The sequence below is a fragment of the Sphaerodactylus townsendi genome, linkage group LG10 (genome assembly GCF_021028975.2).
Source record: "Sphaerodactylus townsendi isolate TG3544 linkage group LG10, MPM_Stown_v2.3, whole genome shotgun sequence".
NCBI classification, from domain to species: domain Eukaryota; kingdom Metazoa; phylum Chordata; class Lepidosauria; order Squamata; family Sphaerodactylidae; genus Sphaerodactylus; species Sphaerodactylus townsendi.
In genome coordinates, this window is record NC_059434.1 from 40,525,424 (window position 1) to 40,549,052 (window position 23,629).

The window sequence follows — 23,629 nt, forward strand, 5'->3', positions numbered from 1 at the left end:
TTGCAATGTCATAAATAATTCCATTCCATTCTTTATTTGATGCTCATAGACTAACAAGTCATGAGCAAACGGAAAAGGGTACATTTGCAAACAACATAATATCTGAAATTCATATATACAGAATTCAGTTTTACAAAACATACATAAAATGATAAATAAATGGGATTACACAGTAAAAGTTAATTAGATGCCATAGCCAAAAAAAGGTGCAACTGCCAAAGTCACACTTGGATCAGTGTTTGCTAATAACTTAGCTACAAGCTCCTGTTTTACAGAATTGAGGAGTTTAAGGAAGTATAGAAAATATTTTGACAGCACATACATTTGTACATTTTAGATATGAGCCTATTTTGATCTATATTTAGTAGGTGGGAACAGTCACCTGTGTATGCAAAGTGGCCATGGTCTTGGGTGGGGGGGGGATCTAGGGTTGGCAGCTCTGCCTTGGTAAATACCTGGAGATTCAGGGGTGAAACATAAGGAAGGCAGGGTTTGGGGAGGGAACAGAATTCAATGGGCAAAGTCCACCTTCCGAAGCAGCCATTTTCTCCAGGTCTCTGTCATCTGGAGATCAGTTGTAACAACTGGAGGCTTATCATTTTTTGAGTGATAAAAGTTGAATAATTTAGACACACACATAAAAGCTTTAATGAATGTATTTGAAGATAGAAAGACTGGTGTACTGGGAGCCATTAAGGTGTATGTTTATATATTAGACTGACCAGTGAGCACCTACTCCAGTGATGGTGAACCTTTTTGAGACCGAGTGCCCAAACTGCAACCCAAAACCCACTTATTTATAGCAAAGTGCCAACACGGCAATTTAATCTGAATACTGAGGTTTTAGTTTAGGAAAAATGGTTGGCTCCGAAGCATGCGTTACTCAGGAGTAAGCTTGGTGGTAGTTGTTGGCTTTGCTTTGAAGCAACCATGGAACTCTTCAAGCGGGTGAATCACGACCCTAGGAGGGTTTACTCAGAAGCAAGCCCCATTGCCAGCAACCGAGCTTATTCCCAGATAAAGGATCACGCTTTAGTTCTTCACATGAAAATCAGTGGGGTTTAACAGCGCTTAACTGGGTTACCTACACTGCGTCCTCAAAACTAGGTCTTAGGTTTAATGCTAATAATCGAGCCCAGCGGCCCAGGCCAGCCTAGATGCGATTCCCCCCCCCATGACGAACTCTGTTTGCGCGTGCCCACAGAGAGGGCTCTGAGTGCCACCTCTGGCACCCGTGCCATAGGTTCGCCATCACTGACCTACTCCAACCTCATAGCATGGTTGAATCACATTCTGGGGCGGCAGCCACTTATGATAGAATGGCATTTTCTGATGCTGAGAGTAGCTGAATTCTTGATAGCGTGGATACTAGTGAAATTTGCCCAGCTGAGGATAATGTTGATTGGAGCGGAATTAACATTAATAAGAAAAAGAGAATGAGGTTTCCTCTGCATGCACAGATGCTTAAGTACCACATCATTAACAAGAGAATACCACTCGGGTTGAGGATCCAGAAGTGTCCTGCTTTGTTTTCTATGGATGAAAAATTTACTAATAAATGGATATTTATCCTTAATAAGTGCTCCCACAATCTTATGGTCCTTGTAATTGAGAAGTCCATTGAGGAAGTTAGGAAATTGGATTAGAATATTGAGGAGTCTTTGGAAAAGACTAAAAGGGATATACAGCAAACTCACTTTGACAATAAAATGCAAGCAAGCCCTTGAGACTGAAATTAACAATCTAAGTGTTAAGAAGAGGAAATTTAATAGGGATTCCTCATATTATTAGAGGTTATTTTGACAGTTGGCTTTCAAAAACATCTATGAGTTGTTCCAAAAAACAAGTTGGGTGGAGAGATTTGGAGTCAGGCAGTTCCACTGATGTTGACAGTACAGAGTCCTCTTCTATCTCTGTTGGTGAGGATCCACCCAGTAAACCACAACCACAGAAACAATAACCAACAGTTTCCTGAACAGAGCATCAAACAAACACAAGATTTAGTAGTTAATTTGTCATCTAAGATGCTAACTGCCACACAGTTGGAAGTATTAAATTTGGGTATGGGTTTTATCCCAACCCCTAAATAAGACCTTTCAAACACATATTGATTTCTTTAAGCTAGTTGGGAATATCAAATTTAAGAGCTACTTTAAAGGTTCCCATATTGAGATCCACCCCTTTAAACCAAGTTCCAGCTTCACTCCTGGACTTGATATCCCTGCATTAGCCACTTTCTCTAATGTGGTCACTAAAAAAAATAGAGAACTTAGATATACTTCTTTTAGAAATAACTTCTCCAACGAGAAACAGCAAGCACTAAGAGACCTCATGACAGATAAAAGCATTGTCATCAAGCCCACTGATAAAGGGGGAGGGCTTGTTGCGATGGATAGGAATGATTAATGTCTGGAAAATTCAAAGACAATTTTCTAATGACTACTTTTATTACGCAGGGCCCTACTCAACATATTCGGAATATCACCAAAATAGCTGTTAATGAAGGCATCCTTTTGGGGTACTTTGATCAAAAAACAGATAACATTCTCATTAAGAAGAACTTTGATTCCCCCATTCTTTATTCCCTGCTTAAAATTCATAAGGGAGTGAAACCTCCCTCAGGTCATCCCATAGTCTCCAATATGAGGTTCATCTTTGAACCACTTGTCAAATTTGATTTTTTTTCCTGCAACCTTTTTTGAAGCTGATTCCCAGTTATATTCATGACAGCAGTGACTTTATTTGTAAGATATAAGGTAGATCCATTCCTAAGGGTGCATGATTAGCCACCATGGATATCATTGCCCTATACACAAATACCTTAGAAATGTATTGTCGAAGGTTTTCACAGCTGGAATCACTAGGATGTTGTGGGTTTTCCAGATTGTATGGCCGTGTTCCAGAAGTATTTTCTCCTGACGTTTCTTGATGCCAGCCACAGATGCAGGTGAAACATCAGGAGAAAATACTTCTGGAACACGGCCATACAATCTGGAAAACCCACAACATCCGATGCTAGATATGACTTGTTCCCACCCACACATTTCATTTTGGACCTGCTAGATGTGATTTTAAAACATAGTGGATTGACTCTATAAAGGAAGCCATGACCACAAGACTCCAGCAAGGCTGTTAATGATAGGATGTTTTGGAGGGCATTGATTCATAGGGTCTCCATGAGTTGAAAGTGACTTGATGGCACATAACACACACACAAAAATAATACAGTATAAAGGGAAACAGTCTGAAAGCCAATATGGTTTAATTTGTTCCACAGCAAACAGGAGCAAAAATGAGATCAACTCTGTATTATTTTGCAAACCATAAATGTAAAATATACCCACTATTCAGTAGTTTACAAATTGTTATGATATGCAAGCACACTGACAGAATAGATTCTGTAAAATAAAATAAAACAACTCTTTCCAAACAGGAAAAAAGGTGCTTTTTCAAATCTAAAACAATTTAATAACTCTAGACCGTACAAGGTTTAGAATTAAGAACTATTAAAATGTGCAAATTGTTTGTCAAAAAGCTGTGGGAGTATATTTGCTCCCACGAAAGTCCTCCTTAACATTGTACGGTTTAGAAAACTGGTAAAATCACAATTTTCATGGCTGCACTTTACAAGTTCTGCAAAATTTAATATTTGTACCCCAGAGGTGTGTAATAGTTCAGTCCAAAGGTAAAGATACATTTTTTATTTTTTTTTATTCAAAAGGAATGTATTCCCATTAGGATGTTACAGCAGTTAAGTTTTTTCTTCTACATGACAAAGGGCCAGCACACTTGCTCTTGGGCTTCCGTTAAATCAGATTTTGCTCTAGTATTGCAGCATGTGTTGTACTTTCCAGTTTTAATTAAAAGTTTAGAAGGCAGCCATTTGTGTTTGTTGAATACCCATTCTCCTTCGCAGGAGTACAATTTACTTGGTCTTCTTTTCCATCACTTGCTTCTGTTTGTTCACTTTTTCCACGTAAGATTGGAACTGAGAGTCTGTACCAAAGATTTTATCCCACCATGTGAAGGTTGAAGAATAGTTGCCAACAAAGTTCATGTGATGGAAGTCATGAAAGCGAGCCCCGCCGTAGAAAGGCAACAAGTGCAAAGGATTCAGAGGCATATCATAGCCGCTATTTTAAAAAAAGAGTGAGAGGCATTTCACAACAGTGATACAGAAGCATTTTCCACATTTCCTTTACTCTGAAACAGGGCTACTTGTTTAATCATTCATTTATTTTTCTAACTATAATTTAAAAACTTTTAAAAATCAGTGCCTATTCTACTGGACCACAAACTTCTGAAGTGACAGAAGCACAAATGAAACACTTCAGGAAATAAATTGGAGAGTATATATCTACTTGTGCCTGGAATACATTGCATGAGAGACTACCATGCACAGTCAGGCCACAGAAAGAGCTCTATGAATTACAGAAAGGGCTCTGTGAATAGGAGGCAGATATGACAGATGTTTGAATAAAAACTGCCCAAGGAGAATACACAGTAATTACATTAAGGCACAACCTTGTCAGCGTTGACCACCTTTAGGTCCCATTATTATTACAATTCCATACATGTTCAAAATACAGAGAAACATTGTGCAGTATCATGGAACAGTTCTTTATGCAGAAAATCAACTGGCCCATTTGTCCAATCAATGACAAAATGTTGGATTAAACCCAACCAACTTTTTCATTAAGAAAATGGAAAAACGGGATCCTCTTCCATGTAGGACGGGGGAACTGAGCAAGAGTGAGTGAAAAAGCTGACTGCATCCAACTCATTTTGCAAACTTGTTGTCAGGGAAACGCAGACGAGCTCATTTGAAGCAATACATTCATATAAATGCAGAAGCAAGTGCCTCTAATACAGATACAACATGCTTCCAGGTAATTACACATAGCATCCCAGAGTTAAATTCACACTATTAGAATAAGGACATTCATTTTTTAATTGTTTTAAACCCTATTGAGACATTAGTTGCTCTGAGTCTGAACACATGGAGTCAGTACTAAAACAATGTTAAGAATATTTACCTGTGGACGTCAATGGTCTCCAGCAAGCGACAAATTACCCATGCCCACAAAAGAATCAGGTGATTACAGAAGAGTGCTATTCCAATAAAAAATCCAGCCCCAAGTATAAGTGTTTCCAGAGGATGAGCATACTCTGCTTGCATCCCAAACGGAGCCTAAGGAGAAAAAGAACACTTTTAAGAAAAAGTGTGTTATCCTACTTCCTAAACAACATTTGAACAATGTTAAGCTTGCATGCACACAAGCAGATACACATGAGCAGGTCCTGTACAAGAATCCCGCCCCCCCCCCCCCCCAGGTCCTGCACTCAACTGTATATACAAAAATGGCAGAGATATAAATAGAATCCAAAGTCTAAGCAATTTTCCCTCATTTCAAAAACTGCCAGATGGTAAAGGCATCTGCAGTCCTTCAAGTGTGTATCTGTTATAATGTCCCTTAAGTACATTGCAATTTAAGACTTAGAAGGACAGTTAAAACCCCCATCAAAACAAACCAACTTTAAACATTCAGCTGTCCGTTGGTAGGACAAGACTCACAGGTAGGTCAAACTCCAAGCTGAGAACTGCAGCAATGGCAGAACCATTTGCTTTAATTTTGTGTCAGATGTATTTATTGTTTAACACCAGGATCGGAGAAAATGATTCAGCTCTAAGTCAAAGATGTGGCTTAAATTTGGATGAAATTCAATCTGACACCATATCTCAATGCAGGTTGTCCAGCGATCACACCATAAATCAAGCAGCTCCCCATTTGATAGACCTTTGCCTATCAGCAAATAGGGTAATTTTAAATGGTCTTCCTCCCTTTGATTACCCTGGAAAGTTCACGTTTAGATCTGCACGTGGGGTGAGTGTGATTGATTATGTAATAATATCGCCTGAACTAACAAACCACATTGATCACTTTGCAATTATGGCTCGAACGGAAAGTGAGCACTCTCCCCTTCTTCTTAGACTAATAAACAAATCCCTTCAAAGCAAATCAGCTCAGGAAGAAGGGTCTTCCTGTCATGTCCGGCTTCGCTGGACGCAAGAAACTGAACTAAACGTCGCTCATTCTATTTCTGATGATCGGATGGCTAACTTTCTTCAACAGTTAACTGCTGCAAGGACAGCAGAGGAGGTTTGTCAAATCTATAATGAACTGGTTTCCTATCTAACCATTCAGGGTTCCAGTAATCAATCACATCATAAATTTTCACATTCAGTGAATCCCTCCACCTGGTTTGATGGAGAATGTATGAGCAGCAAGTCCCAACTCCGGAAGTTATTTCATCATTGTGAACTTAGAGGAAAAGTGTCGCTATCAAAAGAGTACCTCGCAGCTAGAAAGTCCTATCATGATCTTTTAAAGACCAAAAAGAAATTACATCTTACAAAGATTTGGAACAATCTCCATCAAGCCTTTAACTCCAGAGACAGCAAAAGCTTTTGGCGCATAATTAATTCAAGTGCCGGCGAGCCCTATACAGCCATCAGTTCTCAGATTTCAGTGGAAGCATGGAGGACACATTTTACAGCCATTTTCTGCAATCCAGAACTTTTGGATACTCCATGTGCAACTGGAGCAGCAAAGCATTTACCTGAATGGCCTCCTGTCAGCTGTTGACGAGGTGATCACCCTTATATCTGACCTAAAACAAGGGAAAGCGCCAGGCCCTGATGGCCTGCCACCTGAACTCTTTAGAAGATTCCCGGAGTTCTGGGCCCCTATTTTGGCTACCCTGTTTACCAAAATTAACAACAGTGGCTGTATCCCTAAGCACTGGACTGAAGCTATCATTGTACCTCTACATAAAAAAGGCAATCCATCAAATCCATCTAACTATCACCCCATAAGCTTGCTTTCAGTGGCTAGTAAGCTTTACGCAAGGTACCTTATGATACGTCTCACTGCCTGGTCCTCTTCAGTGCTAGGCCCGGAACAGATAGGATATGCCACAGGTAAATCCACCCTTGACCATTGTCTGGTTTTAAACCATTTGGCGGAGAAATATTGCCACCCCAAGGGTGGGAAACTCCTTGCGGCTTTCCTAGATTTGAAATGCGCATTCGACTCTATCCCCAGGAATCAGCTGTGGGAAAAATTGACTGTGTTGGGAATAGACCAGAGATTACTGTTTCTTATTCGCCAGTTGTATTCCTCAACTACCTGTCAAGTTAGATTTGTGATGCGATGCGGGCCGCCTAACTTCACCTATAGTTTCTAACAAGGGAGTCAAGCAGGGTTGTATTCTTGCTCCTCTCCTGTTCAATCTTTATTTAAACGACCTTGCTCCTCATTTATCTCAGACTGAAAGTCACGCACCCATTTTGGGACAAAGACCCACATGTGCACTTCTCTATGCAGACGACACTGTGTTACTGTCTCGGTCCAAGGTGGGCCTGCAAAGACTACTTCAAGCCTTTGCGACGTACTGCACAAACAGTGCCCTGTCGATTAATTATAACAAATCCAAAGTGCTGAGTTTTTTTGAATTCGAAAAGATCAGCACGTGGAAAATAAACGGTACATTGATTGAACAGGTCCATTCATACAGATATTTAGGAATCACCTTCCATCATTCCTTAACCTGGACCTCTCATATCCACCAGACTCTCAATACAAGTAAAATCAAAGTGTTGGCAATATCCAGATTTTTTCACACCAGAGGCGGTCAATTTTTTCCTGCCGCAATGGAAGTTTTTCAGTTAAAACTACTGCCACAATTACTTTACGGAGCTCCAATCTGGGGGGGAGCAAAAACCACTGATAAATTAGAGAGTGTTCAATCTTTGTTTCTTCGTCGTTTATTGGGTCTTCCAAACTCAGTCACGTATCAAGTTCTTTGTTTAGAAACCGGAGCCAAGACAATTTTTTCCCGGGTTTGGCTCTCTTTGTTTAAATACTGGCTTCGCCTTCATTATAGAGCCCTCCCGGGCAGTCTCACATATTTTCTGTTAAGCGACCACTTCCACTCCACCTGGCACACCAAAATTATCAAGCAAATAAACAACATAGGTGTATCTTTTGACCAACTCCTACTGATGGACGAAAGACAGGCTTTCTGAGTTTTGAAACAACGTACTCTTGACATTGAAGGGCAGCTTCTCACAGCTGGAGCCTGCAGAACTTGTTCTCCCACATTTTATGGCATTTCACCACCATTGCCGGGTTTTATGGCTAAATATATGAGTAATTTAATCAATCCACATCTCCGCAGATATTTTATGCTTGCTCGGCTAAATGTGTTACCGACTGCCCAAACAAGAGGCAGATATCATGGCATCCCACAGGAGAACAGGACTTGTTCCTGTGCAGCGGGCCTACCCGAAACAACTGAACACGTGCTCCTTCATTGCAAAGATTTGGCAGTCTATCGGTTGCTTTTTCTCGAGGCCATCTTGAAGAAATTTTCAGTGAGATCAGACAAGGAAATAGTTTCACACCTGCTTAGTGACCATCATCCCCACACTACTGAATCAGTTGCCAGGTTTTTTAACAAAGGCACTTGGATCAAGAGTGAAACCTTTGTGTAAATTTTAGTCAATTGGTTTTAACATAATCTGTATTTTACCACTCTTTATATGCCATTAAAGGTTTTGTATTTGTATTTGTTTGTATTTGTTGTTTTAGGAAGTCTGATGAGGAGAAAACAACCAAATGCATCCGCTATGTTATAAAGAGCAGTGTAGAAGAGAGGTTCTCTCACACTTGTTCAGGAAGCTGCAGTTATCAAAAAATCTCTTCAATACAACTACTGAAGTTACCAGAGTCCTGTCCTCCCTTTCCTTTGGATAATCTATATACTAAAGCTAAGAACACACACAGAAACAAATATGGATTACAGCATAAATAAATAAATGGCCTTATTGCAGTTTACCCAAGTATAAAAACACTGCTTTGGTATCTGGCTAACAATAAAAAAAGAAAGCACACTGTGTTAATACATAGGACACGACACAAAATGTGAACTGCCTTCACATTGGTGCCATCTGTGAAGGCAGAATGCTTAGACGGCAGATATAGAATAAGAGTCTGTGGCCAGTGGCTCAATTAAAACCAACTAAGTGAACAACAAAAACGAAAGGGGCAAATTGCACTCTAGAATTAGGAAAAGGACTAAAACTAAAACTATCACAATGACTTTACCTATGTGAGGATGGGCCAAAGGCCTAAAAATTGTACTTGATATCAAGAAATATGGGGTTTGTAAGAACCAGAGATTTGTAAAATCAAAATGGGGTTTCTCTGTATAGAGACCAGCATGTCAGCAGTTACGCACTGATCATACAGGTTAAGGAAAGATAAAATCTTATCACTAAGGACTAAGATGTGCCAGAAGACATATTCAAGACCTGTTTGGCAACCTGGCTAGATAGGACAGCTATGTGGAACTTAACAAACATAGCCACAAAGAGATCAAAGGTTGGAATAGAGAAAAGGAGTTTGATCAGAAAGTTGAAAATGATTTTTCTATATCTTAATGAGGAATGAACAGTGAAATGATAATGAGAGATTTATATTTACTTGTATTTTAATATAATTCTATTATATTAGAATCAAATGATGTATGTGTTAAAAATTAGTTTCATCTTTTAAAATGCAAAGAGAAGTTTTATGATTCAAACCCACCCTGGGAAACTGGTTATCTGATTGAAAACCAGAAAAGACAAAATTCAGTTTATGGTCCTTTTTGCATATGGCAAGGAGACAGAGAAAAATTCCAGCTTTTGAGTAAGGAAACAGACATGAGGAGAGGACATGCAGCTTCAATGTGACACCTAGGATACAGGCAGATTATCCAATCAGATTTTAAGGTTCATGCTTATAGCATTTGTACGGAGTAAGATTATGTATGTGGGTGCGGTTGTGAACTATGACGTATGTACTCTTTGTATCTATAAAGACTAAGGTCTTTTGTATGGGGAGTGTGCCTCTCCCTTGGGAGGGGTCACCTTCTGTTCAGATACCTATTCTGTACAGTAGAACTTATATTTTTGCTTCTGAGGTCTGATTTTGGGGGTTTCTTTCCTAAGCTATCTTTTCTCACCACAGCTGCTCAGGGACCAGAGGCGGTCTCTGGCCTGACGCCTAAATGTACAAAACAACTGAATTTACAATTATAGGCTGCCCACCTACAAAAATATATTGTGCAACCTGAAAAGTTGCATAAAGGAGTAGCCAAAATTTTCTGGAATCAGCACTTTTCTGTGTTTTCTTGCAACAAATTCACTTCCATTTCCATTTTTTAAAAAATCCATTAAAATATAATAAATTTTCTATAAAGAAGTTTGTCAAATGTTTTTGAACCTTTAGGACTATAGAATTGGCAGTGAGATCCATTGTTTCAGGAAAGCAGGCTTTTAACAGATATAAAATATAACAGGATTTCTGGGCTTTGGGAGCATGGCAGCAATTACCATTGGTGTATTCTATCATTCAGGGAGTAGTCCTGAGATATTGAAGAATTTTTATTTATGAAGCCATTCAGCCCTGGCTAAGTTGCATTCCCAGTAATATCAAGGCCAAGGAACCACAATGCTATAATACTCAATGGAAATATCTGGATATGTATACTGGTCCTTTTTCTGCTTGTCCAGAAGTATTAATTACAGCTATCCTATATATTCATGCACCCACAACACTGTTACACTAACTTATGCAAGCATGAAAAGTTAAGGTTATACATACCACAAATTCATGATGTACTTTGTGGATGTACTTGTATACCCTCTTGTGATGCAGAAGTCTATGCAGGAAATAATGCCAGGTGTCCTCAATCACAGCACACCCATAACATTGGGCAAGTATCACAAACCTATGAAAAAGGGAAAATATTTTTTAAAGGTAAGATTCAACAGGACAGGATATTCCATTCCCCACTGTTTCTCCTGTACCTCTGCTCCTAGACAATAAAATATATGTCACTGAGTATTTGCAAGAGAATGAACATGAGGAATCAGCAAGAAGTAGAAACTTCCCATTATCTCTGTTTTAAAAACTAGCTAGACAAGGGGTGAGAAACCAAAATTAACATGAAATAGATTTTTTATAGTTGGAGCTGACCTGTCTCAACAGCCTCCTAAGACCAATCTGGGTATAGGAAATTAGCAATATTTCATCTGCATAGAGCAAGACTTTCCCACCTATTATGATTGGAAAGAAATGAGGACCCAACAAAATTCTACTGTATCATTTATGTATAGATGAAAAGGTACCAGGGTCAAAATGCAGCGTTGACAAACCCCTTCTATGGTTTTTACTGAGCCAGACAACTGGCCAGAGAGCTAGTCTGATCCTCTACTCCCGTGGTGGCGAACCTTTGGCACTCCAATTGGTCATGCTGGCAGGGGCTGATGGGAAGTGTAGTCCATAACATCTGGAGTGCCAAAGGTTCGCCACCACTGCTCTACTCTATATGTCTCAGATAAAGATGTTAGTACAGTCAGCTGAGGCGCAGCAGTCAAGAAAATTGTATGTTTTCACACTAGAATATAGTCCTGAACGAATATGAGAATTGTCATTCATTTTCACGCACTGCTTTTGTCAAAACCATTATTTTGTGCACTATTGAACGTGGTACTTTGATACAAGAGCATTTACACTGAACAACTATCATCAAACTTTCTCATGGATGGAGGGAGGAGGGCAAGGTAGTTCCTAGGATCCTGGCAGAGCACATTCTACAACTAAGATCTGGTATGTTGAGTTCTGTGGCAGAGAAATATACAATCTACTAACATCCTCTGAAGATGCCAGCCACAGATGTCAGGAGAGAATGCTGCTAGAACATGGCCATACAGCCCGGAAACCATACAGCACCCCAATCTACTAACATCTTTTTGTGAAACAGAGTATAACAGCTTATGACCTATATTCATAGATATCTTGAGATGGAATCAAATGGGCTTTGGGATTGGTAAATGCCATGTATAATTGCTCAGATGACTCATTAGGATATCAATAATAATAATAACAACATGTTGCAGCAGAAGGGAATGATTCAAGATGGAATATTCCTACCTACATCTAATTTGATCTGGTGATAACAAGTTATCTTCTATTACCCATATCTCCAGCTTCAATAGGACATGTCTTGAATAAAGCTTACATCCAGCAGACTTCACAGTCTATAGTTAGTTGGCTATCTATAGGAGTGAACAGGGTGTTTAAAACAATGCCCACAAGTTCTGGAAATCTTCAAATAAATCATAGGGAATAAAATTTTCATCAGGGACTTTATTATCCCTCATTATAAAAATTAGGAATTTTGTTTCACTGATAAATACAATGGGCCACTCAGGTGAGTAAATTGAGATCATCACAAGACACCTAACCAGGTCCAGATGGTCTCCCTATAAAATTTTATAAAAAATTCGCAGATATACTGTCGCCCCAATTAAGGATAGTAATGAATAATATTCTAAAAGAGGGATCCCTTCCGGAATCTTGGGAACAAACCTATATCTCCCTTATACCAAAAGAAAAATTAGATTGTTTACACCCCAAAGATTATAGACCTATTTCTTTGCTTAACAACGATTATAAATTATTTACATCTATACTAGCTGAAAGATTTCAAAAAGTCATGAATGAATATATAAACAAAGACCAAGTAGGGTTTTTGAAAGGGAGACAAGGATACTACAACATAAGAACAGTACTTAATGTTATTGAGCTGGCAGAAAAAAGAATAAAAGATCCATTAGCGATAGTATTCTTAGACGCCGAGAAGGCTTTCGACAAAATTGGATGGGACTTTATTAAATCCGTAACAAATAAAATGAAGGTTGGAGATCTGTTTCACAAAGCGATATCAAGTATATATAATCGACAGTTTGCAAAACTTCAAATTAATGGTAATTTATCGGACAGTTTCACCATCCAAAAAGGCACAAGACAGGGCTGTCCTCTGTCCCCTCTACTGTTCAATGCGGTATTAGAAATATTATTAAACAAAATAAGAGAAAACCAAAATTTAAAAGGAATAAAAATTAAAAAAGAACAGATAAAACTTAAAGCGTTTGCAGATGACGTAGTTTTTGTTTTACATAGATACCCCCCAGGAAAAATTAAATACACTACAACATTTAATACAAGAGTATGGGGAAAAGGCAGGATTCATTCTTAACAAAAGAGAAAAAACAAAAATGTTTCTATACCCATTTAAATAAAAAAGAATCAAGGAGAGGAAAAATTAATAAATGAGACAGGAATAGACCAAACCTCGAAGATAAAATATCTTGGAATTTTTTCTTGAAAAAAGAAATAATAATTTATTCAGAAACAACTATGAGAAATTGTGAGAAGGAACTAAAAAAAGATCTGACTAAATGGGAAAATTTAAAAATATCTCCTTTTCTAGGTGAATGAATAGCCCCTTATAAAAGATGATGATACTACTTAAAGTTGATGTATTTTATTTAGAAATATCCCAATCATCACATCTTCTAAAAATATTTATGTGAATGGAGGAAAATTTTAGCAAGAAATTTATGTGGAACAACAAAAAAGACCAAGAATCAGAATATACCTCATTAAATAGATACCAAGAGAGAGGCCGGTTGGTCAAGTACCTGACCTCAAACTATATCAATGACTCTAATGCCTTGATTTGGATTGAGACTGGATCATGTTAACAAACAAACAAATTTTACAGCTTGAAGGAAGTTTGACAATTGCTGGGGCTGGCATGAATATCTCTGGCCTATATAAAAAAAAAAATCAATGGTAAATTTTAAAAGATCATGCCATAAGAAGACCCCTATTAATAATTTGGGAGAGAAATATAAGGTGAACCTCTATAGTAAATTACCAGTATGGGTCTCGAGAGATTGGAAGCCCTCCCAAGACAGACAATGCTGCCTAATGCAAAATGATGTGTAGCCAATATACAAAAGAATTTAATAAGATGGGGAAAATGACAAACCAATTTTTTTTGAAAAACAGGGATGATATTCAAATAGGAACAGATAACTGTCACTGGTTTACATATGCACAACTTAGAGAGGTCTTCTTGAAAGTGCGTGCATAATACAAGGGAGTTAGAAGCACTTAACTATAATAAATAAATTGGATGTGATCCTATGGGAATCAGAAACTAAATTGGTAAGTAAAATATATAAATTTCTCTTGGAAACAGATCTGGAACACAAGAGACTATAAAGGAAGTGATGATTAAGTGGGCCCAGGATATAGGCAAAAGCTTAATGTATGTACAAAAAAGTGGGAAAGATACATGGAAGAATCATAGCAGATATACCCAAAGTATGGATTTAAAAGAAAATTTCAACAAAAGTATTCCATAGGTGGTATATTACACCCCTCAAACTATCAAAATTGACACAAGACAAAAATCCCCCCTATTGCTGGAAGTGTAATAACAAGATAGGCACATACTTCCACCAATGGTGGAGTTATTAAAAGTAAAGAAGAGTTTTTTTGGAAAAAAAAAAATTCACAAGAAGGTCCAAGAAGATTCTGGGCCAATAAAAAATTTCAAATGCTACCTGAAAGGAGGATTACTTGCTGCAGGGGATTTTCCAAGAGACAATGGGAAGATAAATAACATCAATTTGTTCTATAATACTTGTCAACAGTAGCAAAGAATCCAAGTGGCAAAAACTTGGAAAAATAGGAAATCACCCAGTTGCAATGCATGGTTTTAAAGCTGTAATAGAAATCATGAATACTGACAAACTCTCTGTTAGCCTCAAAGATCTACCGTAACTAATTTTCATAAAACATGGAAACCTTCACTTGTTCCAGTTTTTTTGAAAAAAAAAGATAGATTAACAAAAAACATATAAAATATAAAATTATATTAGATATGTAAAAAAGGTGTTTTTGGTTATGCTCTTCTATCTTATTCTTTTTTTTTCCCTTTGTTTTAAGCAAATTAGAACTTTGAATGGAAATAACTTCATTCAATCTGAAGGACAAGTCATCAGATGTCTTCCTATGTGTTTTCTCTTTTTTAATATAAATGTTTATAGGTAAATAAGTTTTGTTTTTAGATAGTATAACAACAGAAGCACTGATTTGTAAAATGCTTTAAAAATGTATTCTAGTTTATTATTGTTAGAGAGAATAGTCCTATGAAACTGTGGAACTGTTCTCTCTTTTGTTCGCTTTTCTGGACTCTCGGTGGATACAGAAGAAGTTCCTACTTTTTAATTATGTTATATTATGCACGATTGTGCAAAGGTCTTGTAGATGTATGACGAGATGTAGAACTATGTAACTATACGTTTCTTTGTATAATTTCAAGTTACAATAAAAGTTAAAAAAAAAAACAAGACACCTAACTATTCTGTCCTCATGGGTCTAATCACTAAAAAATTTAGAAAAGTATTCTCCCCATAACTCCTTGAATATATAAGAATTTAACTCATAGTGTATCCTTCCTTCTAAAATTGCAAGTATGTGCCAGAACCTCATTGTCTTTTAGAATTAAAGCCAAGGCAAGCTCTTGCCAAGATTCTCTTATTGAGGTCAAGTTTTTTCCCTCTCTGAGTAGGCATTTAATTACAGAGTTCACAGAAAGATTTAGATCAGCGGTTTGTTTCTTTTTGTTCACATAATCTAATATCATGTCTGCATTGGCTTTTTTGTTCATATTTGAGCATTCTCTATCAAACCCATTGTTCCTAAGTTCCCCTCTTCCATTTGATATTCTACTGCTCTTGATCAGGATAGGTCCCAATGATTCAATTAATTCTCCATAAAATGTCAGGACACTCTCTATATCTTTTGCGACGAGCAATTTTTCCCTGATCTCAAGAGAGGCTCATTGTCCAGCACCTGTTGTAATTCATTCTGAAATATACATGACCATCTGAAACAAATTATTAGCTGTAATTTCAATATGAGGTATTGCTGTCCTACCATCCCACAGTTTCAGGTACAGAAATGCAAAATTTAAGTGGTTGATGGTTGCTTTCTGGAAGCCACCTACTTCAAAATGTGATATATTATTATAAAGAAATAGTGATACTAGCATATAGTCGATCATATTTGCACCCTTATGATTATAGTCAGTTAATTCCCCATGTCAATTACCCTCCAAGTTGCCATTTACTATTACAAAGCCAAACTTGTTGATTAATTGGCTGAAAATTATCCCAAGTTTGTTAACCAAGGGTTCTTTTTTATTCTTCCTGCCATTATAAAGATCATCATAGGTATTTACCCTCACCTTAAAGTTACCTTTCTCAATGTGAGCATTAAAGTCACCTAACAACACTGGCGTTCCTGCCTAGGGACATGGGGTACCCCTTGTCCCCGGGCGCATCAATTGAGGTCACGTGGGGTGCGCCAAAACATCCTCCTACAGAGCGAGGGATTGAGCAAGCCCTAGAAAGCAGGCACTGAAGCAGCCGACTGCTCCCAGTGCCTGTTGTAGCCCCGCCCACTCTGTACGGTGGCCTGGAGTGTCCAGGGGGCAGGGGAGAAGTCCCACTGGGCTCCAAGGAGGAGCAGGAGCTGGGCTGAAGCTCCGCCTCCCCTCCCTCTAACCCAGCATGCCTTATTCGCCTTAAATTAAGTGTGGCATTACTCAGAAGCCTTCTCCCCACTCCTGGGCAGTCTAGGAAGCCAGCAGGCACAGGAAAAAAGGCAAGCTGAGCCAGGGAGCCCAGAAGCAGCAGCAGGAACTGAAGATGATGCTGACGTTTGTTTTGAGTAAACCTTCAGATGGGGGGGTGACTTGAGAGAGAGATTTACATGCTTAAAAGTTAATTCCCCTTGCACTGGCTTCTGGAGCTGTTTTCTCAGGCTAGCAGCCTACCTCACAGGAGTTGGTGTGAGGACACAATTAGGAAGGAAAGTGGTGGGGAGGGAGCCATGTATGTTTTGCTGGGGGTGAGGAGGTGATTTGTGAGAGATGATGCTGATGTTTGCTTGGTAAACCTTGGGGGTGACTTGTGAGAGATTTACATGCTTAAAAGTTAATTCCCACTTGCACTGGCTTGGAGCTCTTTCTGAGGCTAACAACCTACCTCATAGGGTTGGTGTGAGGACACAATTAGGAAAGAGAGTTGGTGGGGAGAAAGCCATGTATGTTTTGCTGGTGGTGGGAGGTGTTTTGTGAGCTGGTGCAAAAAATCATTGTTTGGTCGTTGTGGGGGAGGGTGGTCGTCCATACATGGGGTGGGGGTGGGGGGACACCAAACTCAGATTTTGTCCCCGGGCTCCAGTTTGCCTAGATTCGCCCCTGCCTAACAATATTATTTGTGGCTTGGGATATTTAATTTCAAATTCATATATGCAATTTGCCAAGTTAAGGCAACAGCTCTCATAACAAAAAGATGTCGAATGAGGAGGAATATATGCATTCATGATCAAAATAATCTGATCTTTAAAAATTAAAAGATAAGCCATTGTTAAAGATGTTAATGGGTGAGCGGAGAGAGCAATGGTATACAACATTTCACTAGCACGGAAATCAGACATGCCAGGCCCGCACTACGGATTCTTTAGTAGTTTGGGTGGGGGCATTGAGTGTGTAAGTGAGAAATCCATTGAATGTCAATTTTGATGTTAACCAAGTCACTTCAGATAAAAATTATGATGTCTAATAACCTGAAAGAAGGTAGGGTAATTTACAATTAGAGATTGTTACAGAACTGTAGAAGAAGAATTTGGATTTATATCTCTAAGGAAACTCAAGGTGGCTTACAAGCTCCTTTCCCTTCATCTCCCTACAACAGACACCTTGTGAGGTCGGTGGGGCTGAGAGTTCTGAAGAATTGTAACTAACCCAAGGTCAACCAGAAGGAATGCAGGAGTGTGGAAACATATCTGGTTCACCAGATAAGCCTCTGCCAGGTGGAGTGGGGAATCAAACTCGGTTCTCCAGATTAGAATCCACCTGCTCTTAACCACTACACCACACTGGCTCTCTGTGCCTTTGTAATAATGTGTAACACCTTGGCTTTCTTTTCTTTTTTTATAGAGTCTATCCTTTCTGTGGTAGAGATACAAGGGAAAGGTGTTGAAATTTACTGAGAGTGGAACAGAACCTGTTACACATATGGTTATAATAGTTTTTTGATGTAGTAATTTGAGTATTTTTTAAAAACCGAAAAAGCCCCAGTGACCTGAGGGGAGAGAGTGGCCGCTGCAGGCTAGCTCGGACAAAGAAACTTGCCATTTGGAAGCCCCATTGCCACTGCGCTGTATTGGCAGACACATCAACAATAGGGAAACTGCACAAGCCTGTCCTTCTGTGAAAATCTCCTTCAAACATAATAAAAATAATAAATTTAGAGGGGAAAAACACTTGCACATTCTTTCTGTGAGCGCTGCAAGATCACACTACTACTTCCTATGACACTCCCATAACCTAGACAAGGCTGTAATTCATAATGAGAAGAATGATTTAATGCTACAAGGAAAATTCTGCTTGAAACTACCATTTCTGAAGTCCTTGAGCAGTCTGCCCTCTCCGACTGCATAGGCTGCTAATGTAACAGCTTTCCCACTTCCTTACCATCTTGGCATGTGTTCCCAGTCATAAGGAATGTTGAAATATTCTGTGAAATAGTAAGTACCACATATCAAAGGCAGCTGAATGCAGAAGTGATTGAACATAAGTTTTCTGAAACACTTCCATTGCATTTCCCATGTTTCTGGTCTATCCTGTAATTAAAAAAAAAAGTATTTAAATATTGCTGATTTCATACATAGAAACAAAATAGCATATTAAAACACCAGCATTTTAAATGTAACTCAAAACTAAATGTAAACAACCCATTCTTTTTTTATGAATCTGTTCCAGCGGAACCCCCCCACCCCCCCCCCAAAAAAAATGCAGATCAGCTTCAGGGAATGAGAGAAACCAAATGAAAGTTAACAGAGAAAGATGAGCCCTCTGCTTCTGGGCTTATTGGTGGTCTTCTCAATTTCAGATCTGCATCTTAGCCTGTTACCATCCAATCACTCCTGGAAGAGTAGAGTAAGGCAAATGGGCTTCTTGGCACACGAAGAGTTTATTCTTGCCTGAATCCTTCTCCAAACAGCCAAGTCTTCTGACTCAGCTGTACAAACCCTTGGTAGGTGCTGCCAACACCTACTAATTATGCCGCTCAGGACACTTAATAATTCTCTTTACAAACAGTCAAACAACCCAAACTCCCCTAACTTAGTGAATAAAAACATAAAGGATATTAAAATTGCCCTGTGACACCTGGAGGACAGCTTCATGGTCTTAAATTGATGAGATGCTCAACCTGGAAAGGGCTCTAAGACCGAAAGTGTTGCCCGAATTTACTGAGCTGGATCCAGAAGACCACCACAGGAGCGATGGTAAAATAGCAGGATGTGCCCTGCCATCCCCACTCCCCTAGAATACTACATTTGGGGTCTCAAGAGACTTTCAACAGCATCGAAAAGGCAAAGCAGGAGTCTGTACTGGAAAGATGAGAAGCAGCAGGAACTCCTCTCTCTCCTTCACAATGCAAGCATCATTCCTATGGCCCCATAGCTCATTTAGATCCAACCCAAAGTGATGATCCAAGGCAGTGTTTACAACAAGAACAGAAACGGCTTCACAGTTTACAGCAAGAACCCTGTTGCCAATGGGCGTATTTGAAATTTGCAGATCATTAAATGGTGATACATATGTCAATCTCACCGGGAAATAAGTTACTATATTTCATATCTACAACACTCAAATAACCTTTAATGCATTTAGCATCTGACTGTCTTTTTTTGTCTATGACCTGGGTAAGTAGATATCGAATATTAATATTCTATTGAATTTGACTTCCACATTACAATATTTTAACAATAGTCAAGTTATATATTAATCCATACGTACAAGTATCATGCTGGATCCAGGAGCCTTTGGACACAAGAATTCCCCTCTCTCCTCCCCCCAGCAAACATTTCTGACCTGCACAAACTAATAGCTAAGGGCAGACAAAAGACAATTTCATTTCCTTCCTTATCCCCACTTCCGCCTTCCAACCCACAAAGCTATTAGTCCAAAGAAGTCCCAACGATCCCAAGAATAAACTTTCCCAGGGTTAAAATGGGCAGCTGGGAGGAGATGAATATGGGGGAAATCTGCAGTTGTCCGCTAATGAACTGCTCAATCCAATCCAATAAGTGGACAAGCTTGAGTGTGCTTCAAAGGTATATTATTAAAGACTAGACCCTTGGGCGCTGAAGCTATTAATAGGAAATAAGTTTTAGTTCTATTATACTAGCTGCTGTGAACTAGTGACACGTTAGGAGACTTCAGTGATGATCAAATAGTATCCTTTTAGTAACAGCATTGGTTCTGTTGGGACCCAGAACCGATTAATATAATAGATATTATATTGCTATATTATACCTGGGAACCGTTCAGGCCCACAACAATTTTTTTGTCTCCACAACACCAAAAGCCATCAAGTGCAGAGAAAAGAGGTGGAGGTGCAGTGTCCCCTGGCCATACAGGGCCTCACATGCTCTGGCTCCACCCTCAGTCCACCTTGTCAACCCAAGCAAGCTGGTCTTATCCAGTTTTGCTCTCTAGGCACCATCAGGCTGGTGTAGATGGTGGCCCTTGGCCTCCCTACTTTCAGGGCAGCAATGGCGGCATGGTGCTTTATCCCTCATGTCCCAACTGAACAAAATTATTCAATGTGTACTTCCGCAGCAGTAGAACATTTGAAAATTAGTTTTCCTATTTTTCTTAAGACATTTAAGAGTAGGGAGACACATTGACTGGAAAATGCCACATGAAATCAGATCTCAAATTTCTCAGATAAAAAATGAAATCACCTTACCTTTTGTATTTTATATTTTTGCATGTAAGGTATAAACTGAAATACAAATCCAGGCAAGCATATTAAGAAATATGCTAGTTCATGCACGAGAAGTGACCCCCAGGTTGCAATCTGGAACTTAGTGTAGTTATTCAGCATAGAGATCCAAGCATTTTTAAATGGCTGCTGCAGCGGATTCTGGGGCAAGAAAGAGTCCACATATTCTACAGCCAGGTAAGCAGAAGTCAGTATGCCAGTACTATTATTAGTAGCCATCATTCAGCTCTGGAACATTCCAGTGGTCACTTCTCTGCAACACTTATGAATCTGAAAAATATTCAGACAACAAGGTTGATTACTCTCAATAGCAGTATAACCAAAGAGACACCTTAACAAGTAAGCCAGTCTGAGAGGTAACAAGATTCATACCAGTCATCAAAACCCAGGCTGATTTGGGATGTCTGAATTTAACCTGAGCTTTAAAAGGCCAGTTTGGTACTGTTGCTTCTCTTCCACACAAACTTTACACTCTTGAATGCAGAATGATAACAAGCCACATTGGAAGAAAGGCAGTGCATACGCCAGAAAATAAGACCAATCTCCCAGTTGGATCCTTGAACTGTTATCAGTTTCATAAAGTTGCTAAAACTGGCATATGAAAAAAGCAACTCATCATTCCTCCTGAGTCTAACAGAACTCTTGTTTTGAAAAGGATAAGATTCATTATGCAGATTTTAGGACCAGCCCAGCTGAAAAGCAGCATATATGCAGAAATCAACATCCCTCCTGGGGACATCTTTTATTTACCTAACCATTTTATAAACTACATTTTTGTTCTCTAACGGCAAAAGCAATTAACCATCCAAATTATTACAAATACACCATGCACTAGCTTATAAGAAGCCAGTCATCAAAGCAGAGAAATCAGAACAATAAGATCAGTGACAAATCAATTAAAAACCAAGCAATCACAAAACATTTTTAAATATTCTACATAGTATTTAAGTTAAGTCTTTAACAACGGTGTCACCTCCTGAGGAACAACAGCCAGCATGGTATGGTGGTTAAGAGCTGGTGGATTCTAATCTGGAGAACCAGGTTTGATTCCCTACTCCTCCACCTGAGTGGCAGAGGCTTATCTGGTGAATCAGATGTGTTTCTGCACTTCTACATTTCTGCTGGGTGACATTGGGCTAGTCACAGTTCTTTGGAACCCTCTCAGCCCCACCTAACTCACAAGGTGTCTGTTGTGGGGAGAGGAAATGAAAGGAGCTTGTAAGCCATCCTGAGTCTTACTAAAGGAGAGAAAGCGGGGAGTATAAATCCTAACTCTAATTTCTCTTGAGGGGAATAACAGTGTACTTAATAAGTCATAAATAATACATGGTGGGAAGGAATATGGGATTTCAAGTATTCTTTCCTCTCTCTGTATTGTGAATTCAGTAGTACTTTAAAACGACAAAAAGGAACAATGTATTCACGGAAATAAGTTCTGAGGAACTGCAGAGGGCCACGATCAGGCGATAGGAAGCTGCAGGAATATACCTCTTTAGTGCAACATTTACGCAGACCCTGGCAAACACCTCCGGATCCATGAAGTTTAATCCAAAGAGGCCACTGCACTGCTGCAGAACCTGCCCCGTTCGATTCCACTGGGCAACCACTCCTCTCTCTGGGCCGGATTCAAGCCATAAACAGAGGGGTACATCACTACCCAATGGGTAGTGACTCGCAACTAAAGTTAAAGCACAAGTCCTGGCCGTCCCGTTCTGCGTTGCATGCAGAGAGACAAGCGGAATGCAGAAAAGACTCGCTCCCAAATAAACACGGGGTTGGAAGAAGCGGAGAAAAGGGCACAACACGCCTTATGCAACCTACTCCCTGCCTGGGATCGGGCCAGTCTGTGGGAGAGCATGGCCCGATCCCAGGCAGGGAAAGCACAACACGCCTTATGCAACCTACTCCCTGCCTGGGATCGGGCCATGCTCTCCCAGTCTGTGGGAGAGCATGGCCCGATCCCAGGCAGGGAAAGCCACCGAAGCCTCCACTGCACGACCACACCACCACCCGCCCCACCCACCCCGATGCTCACCTGCGGGATCTAGGGCTCTTCGTTTCATCTACAAGCATCCGCGGCTCTCCAGCACCTCTTCTTGCAATACATTTTTTCTCATTGGCGGGAACAGAAAACCCTCCGCTCTGCGATTGGCTACTGCGCGATATTTCGTCCTAGTCAGGTATGTGTCGAGAGAGCGCGGGGGAGGTATTGCGCGCTCTTATTGGCTGCAGGGATGGAGTGAGAATAGTGAGATTGCGGGAGAGAGCCAATCGTCTGGAGCGGGGCCCCTGTGACGAAAGCTTGGAGGGTAGGAAGATCACAGAGACGAAAGGTTGTCATAGAAATGAGGAACCTTCTTTAGTCTCCCGGGTCTCTTTCTGTTGTGCGTACATTTGTTTGGGATTGAGTAGAATGGAATTTGGCTGATTGCAGGCAGACAAAATAAATCCTGCCTTATTTAATTGAACTCAACAGGATTTTTGTACAAATATGCGTAGGATTGGCCCGCTGTAGAATTCAACAGGACTTTTAAGCAACTCTGCAGAGGGTGGAAAATGTAGAGTTGCCAACAGTGTAATTACTACTGTGGAGATGGATCAGAATGTGTATAAATTTATGTATTTAATCAAGGAGGATTAATTCAAATGAAACAAGGATTTAAGAATCAAAATGGAGTGTCTCTGTATAGTGACCAACTGAAGCCTGCATGTTTGCAAAGGTCAAAAGCCATGTTACCTATGCAGGCAGACTAAGATAACATCTTTGGGATCTTGTCTGCGTGACAGCAGAAATGT

The 23,629-nt window shown here is 39.6% G+C and overlaps 1 protein-coding gene and 1 long non-coding RNA gene across 3 annotated transcripts; both read right to left on the minus strand.

Annotated features, from left to right (window-relative positions):
- Positions 1-2,916, minus strand: LOC125440124. The gene is made up of 2 exons (XR_007245638.1): positions 1,260-2,916; positions 1-732 (listed from the first exon to the last, which is right to left on the minus strand). It is a non-coding gene; the product is annotated as an uncharacterized LOC125440124 (long non-coding RNA).
- A 322-nt stretch (positions 2,917-3,238) lies between these two features.
- On the minus strand, positions 3,239-23,019 carry MSMO1 (methylsterol monooxygenase 1). Of its 2 annotated transcripts, none has more exons than XM_048509702.1 (6): positions 22,869-23,019; positions 20,798-21,103; positions 18,514-18,662; positions 10,713-10,839; positions 5,037-5,191; positions 3,239-4,133 (listed from the first exon to the last, which is right to left on the minus strand). In XM_048509702.1, exons 2-6 carry the CDS (start codon positions 21,053-21,055, stop codon positions 3,926-3,928), a joined length of 897 nt encoding a protein of 298 aa, XP_048365659.1. In that variant the 5' UTR covers positions 21,056-21,103; positions 22,869-23,019; the 3' UTR covers positions 3,239-3,925. The 2 variants fall into 2 exon arrangements, with proteins under 2 accessions (XP_048365659.1, XP_048365660.1); XM_048509703.1 differs by lacking the exon at positions 22,869-23,019 and adding an exon at positions 22,322-22,542.
- Between the last annotated feature and the right edge of the window lie 610 nt (positions 23,020-23,629).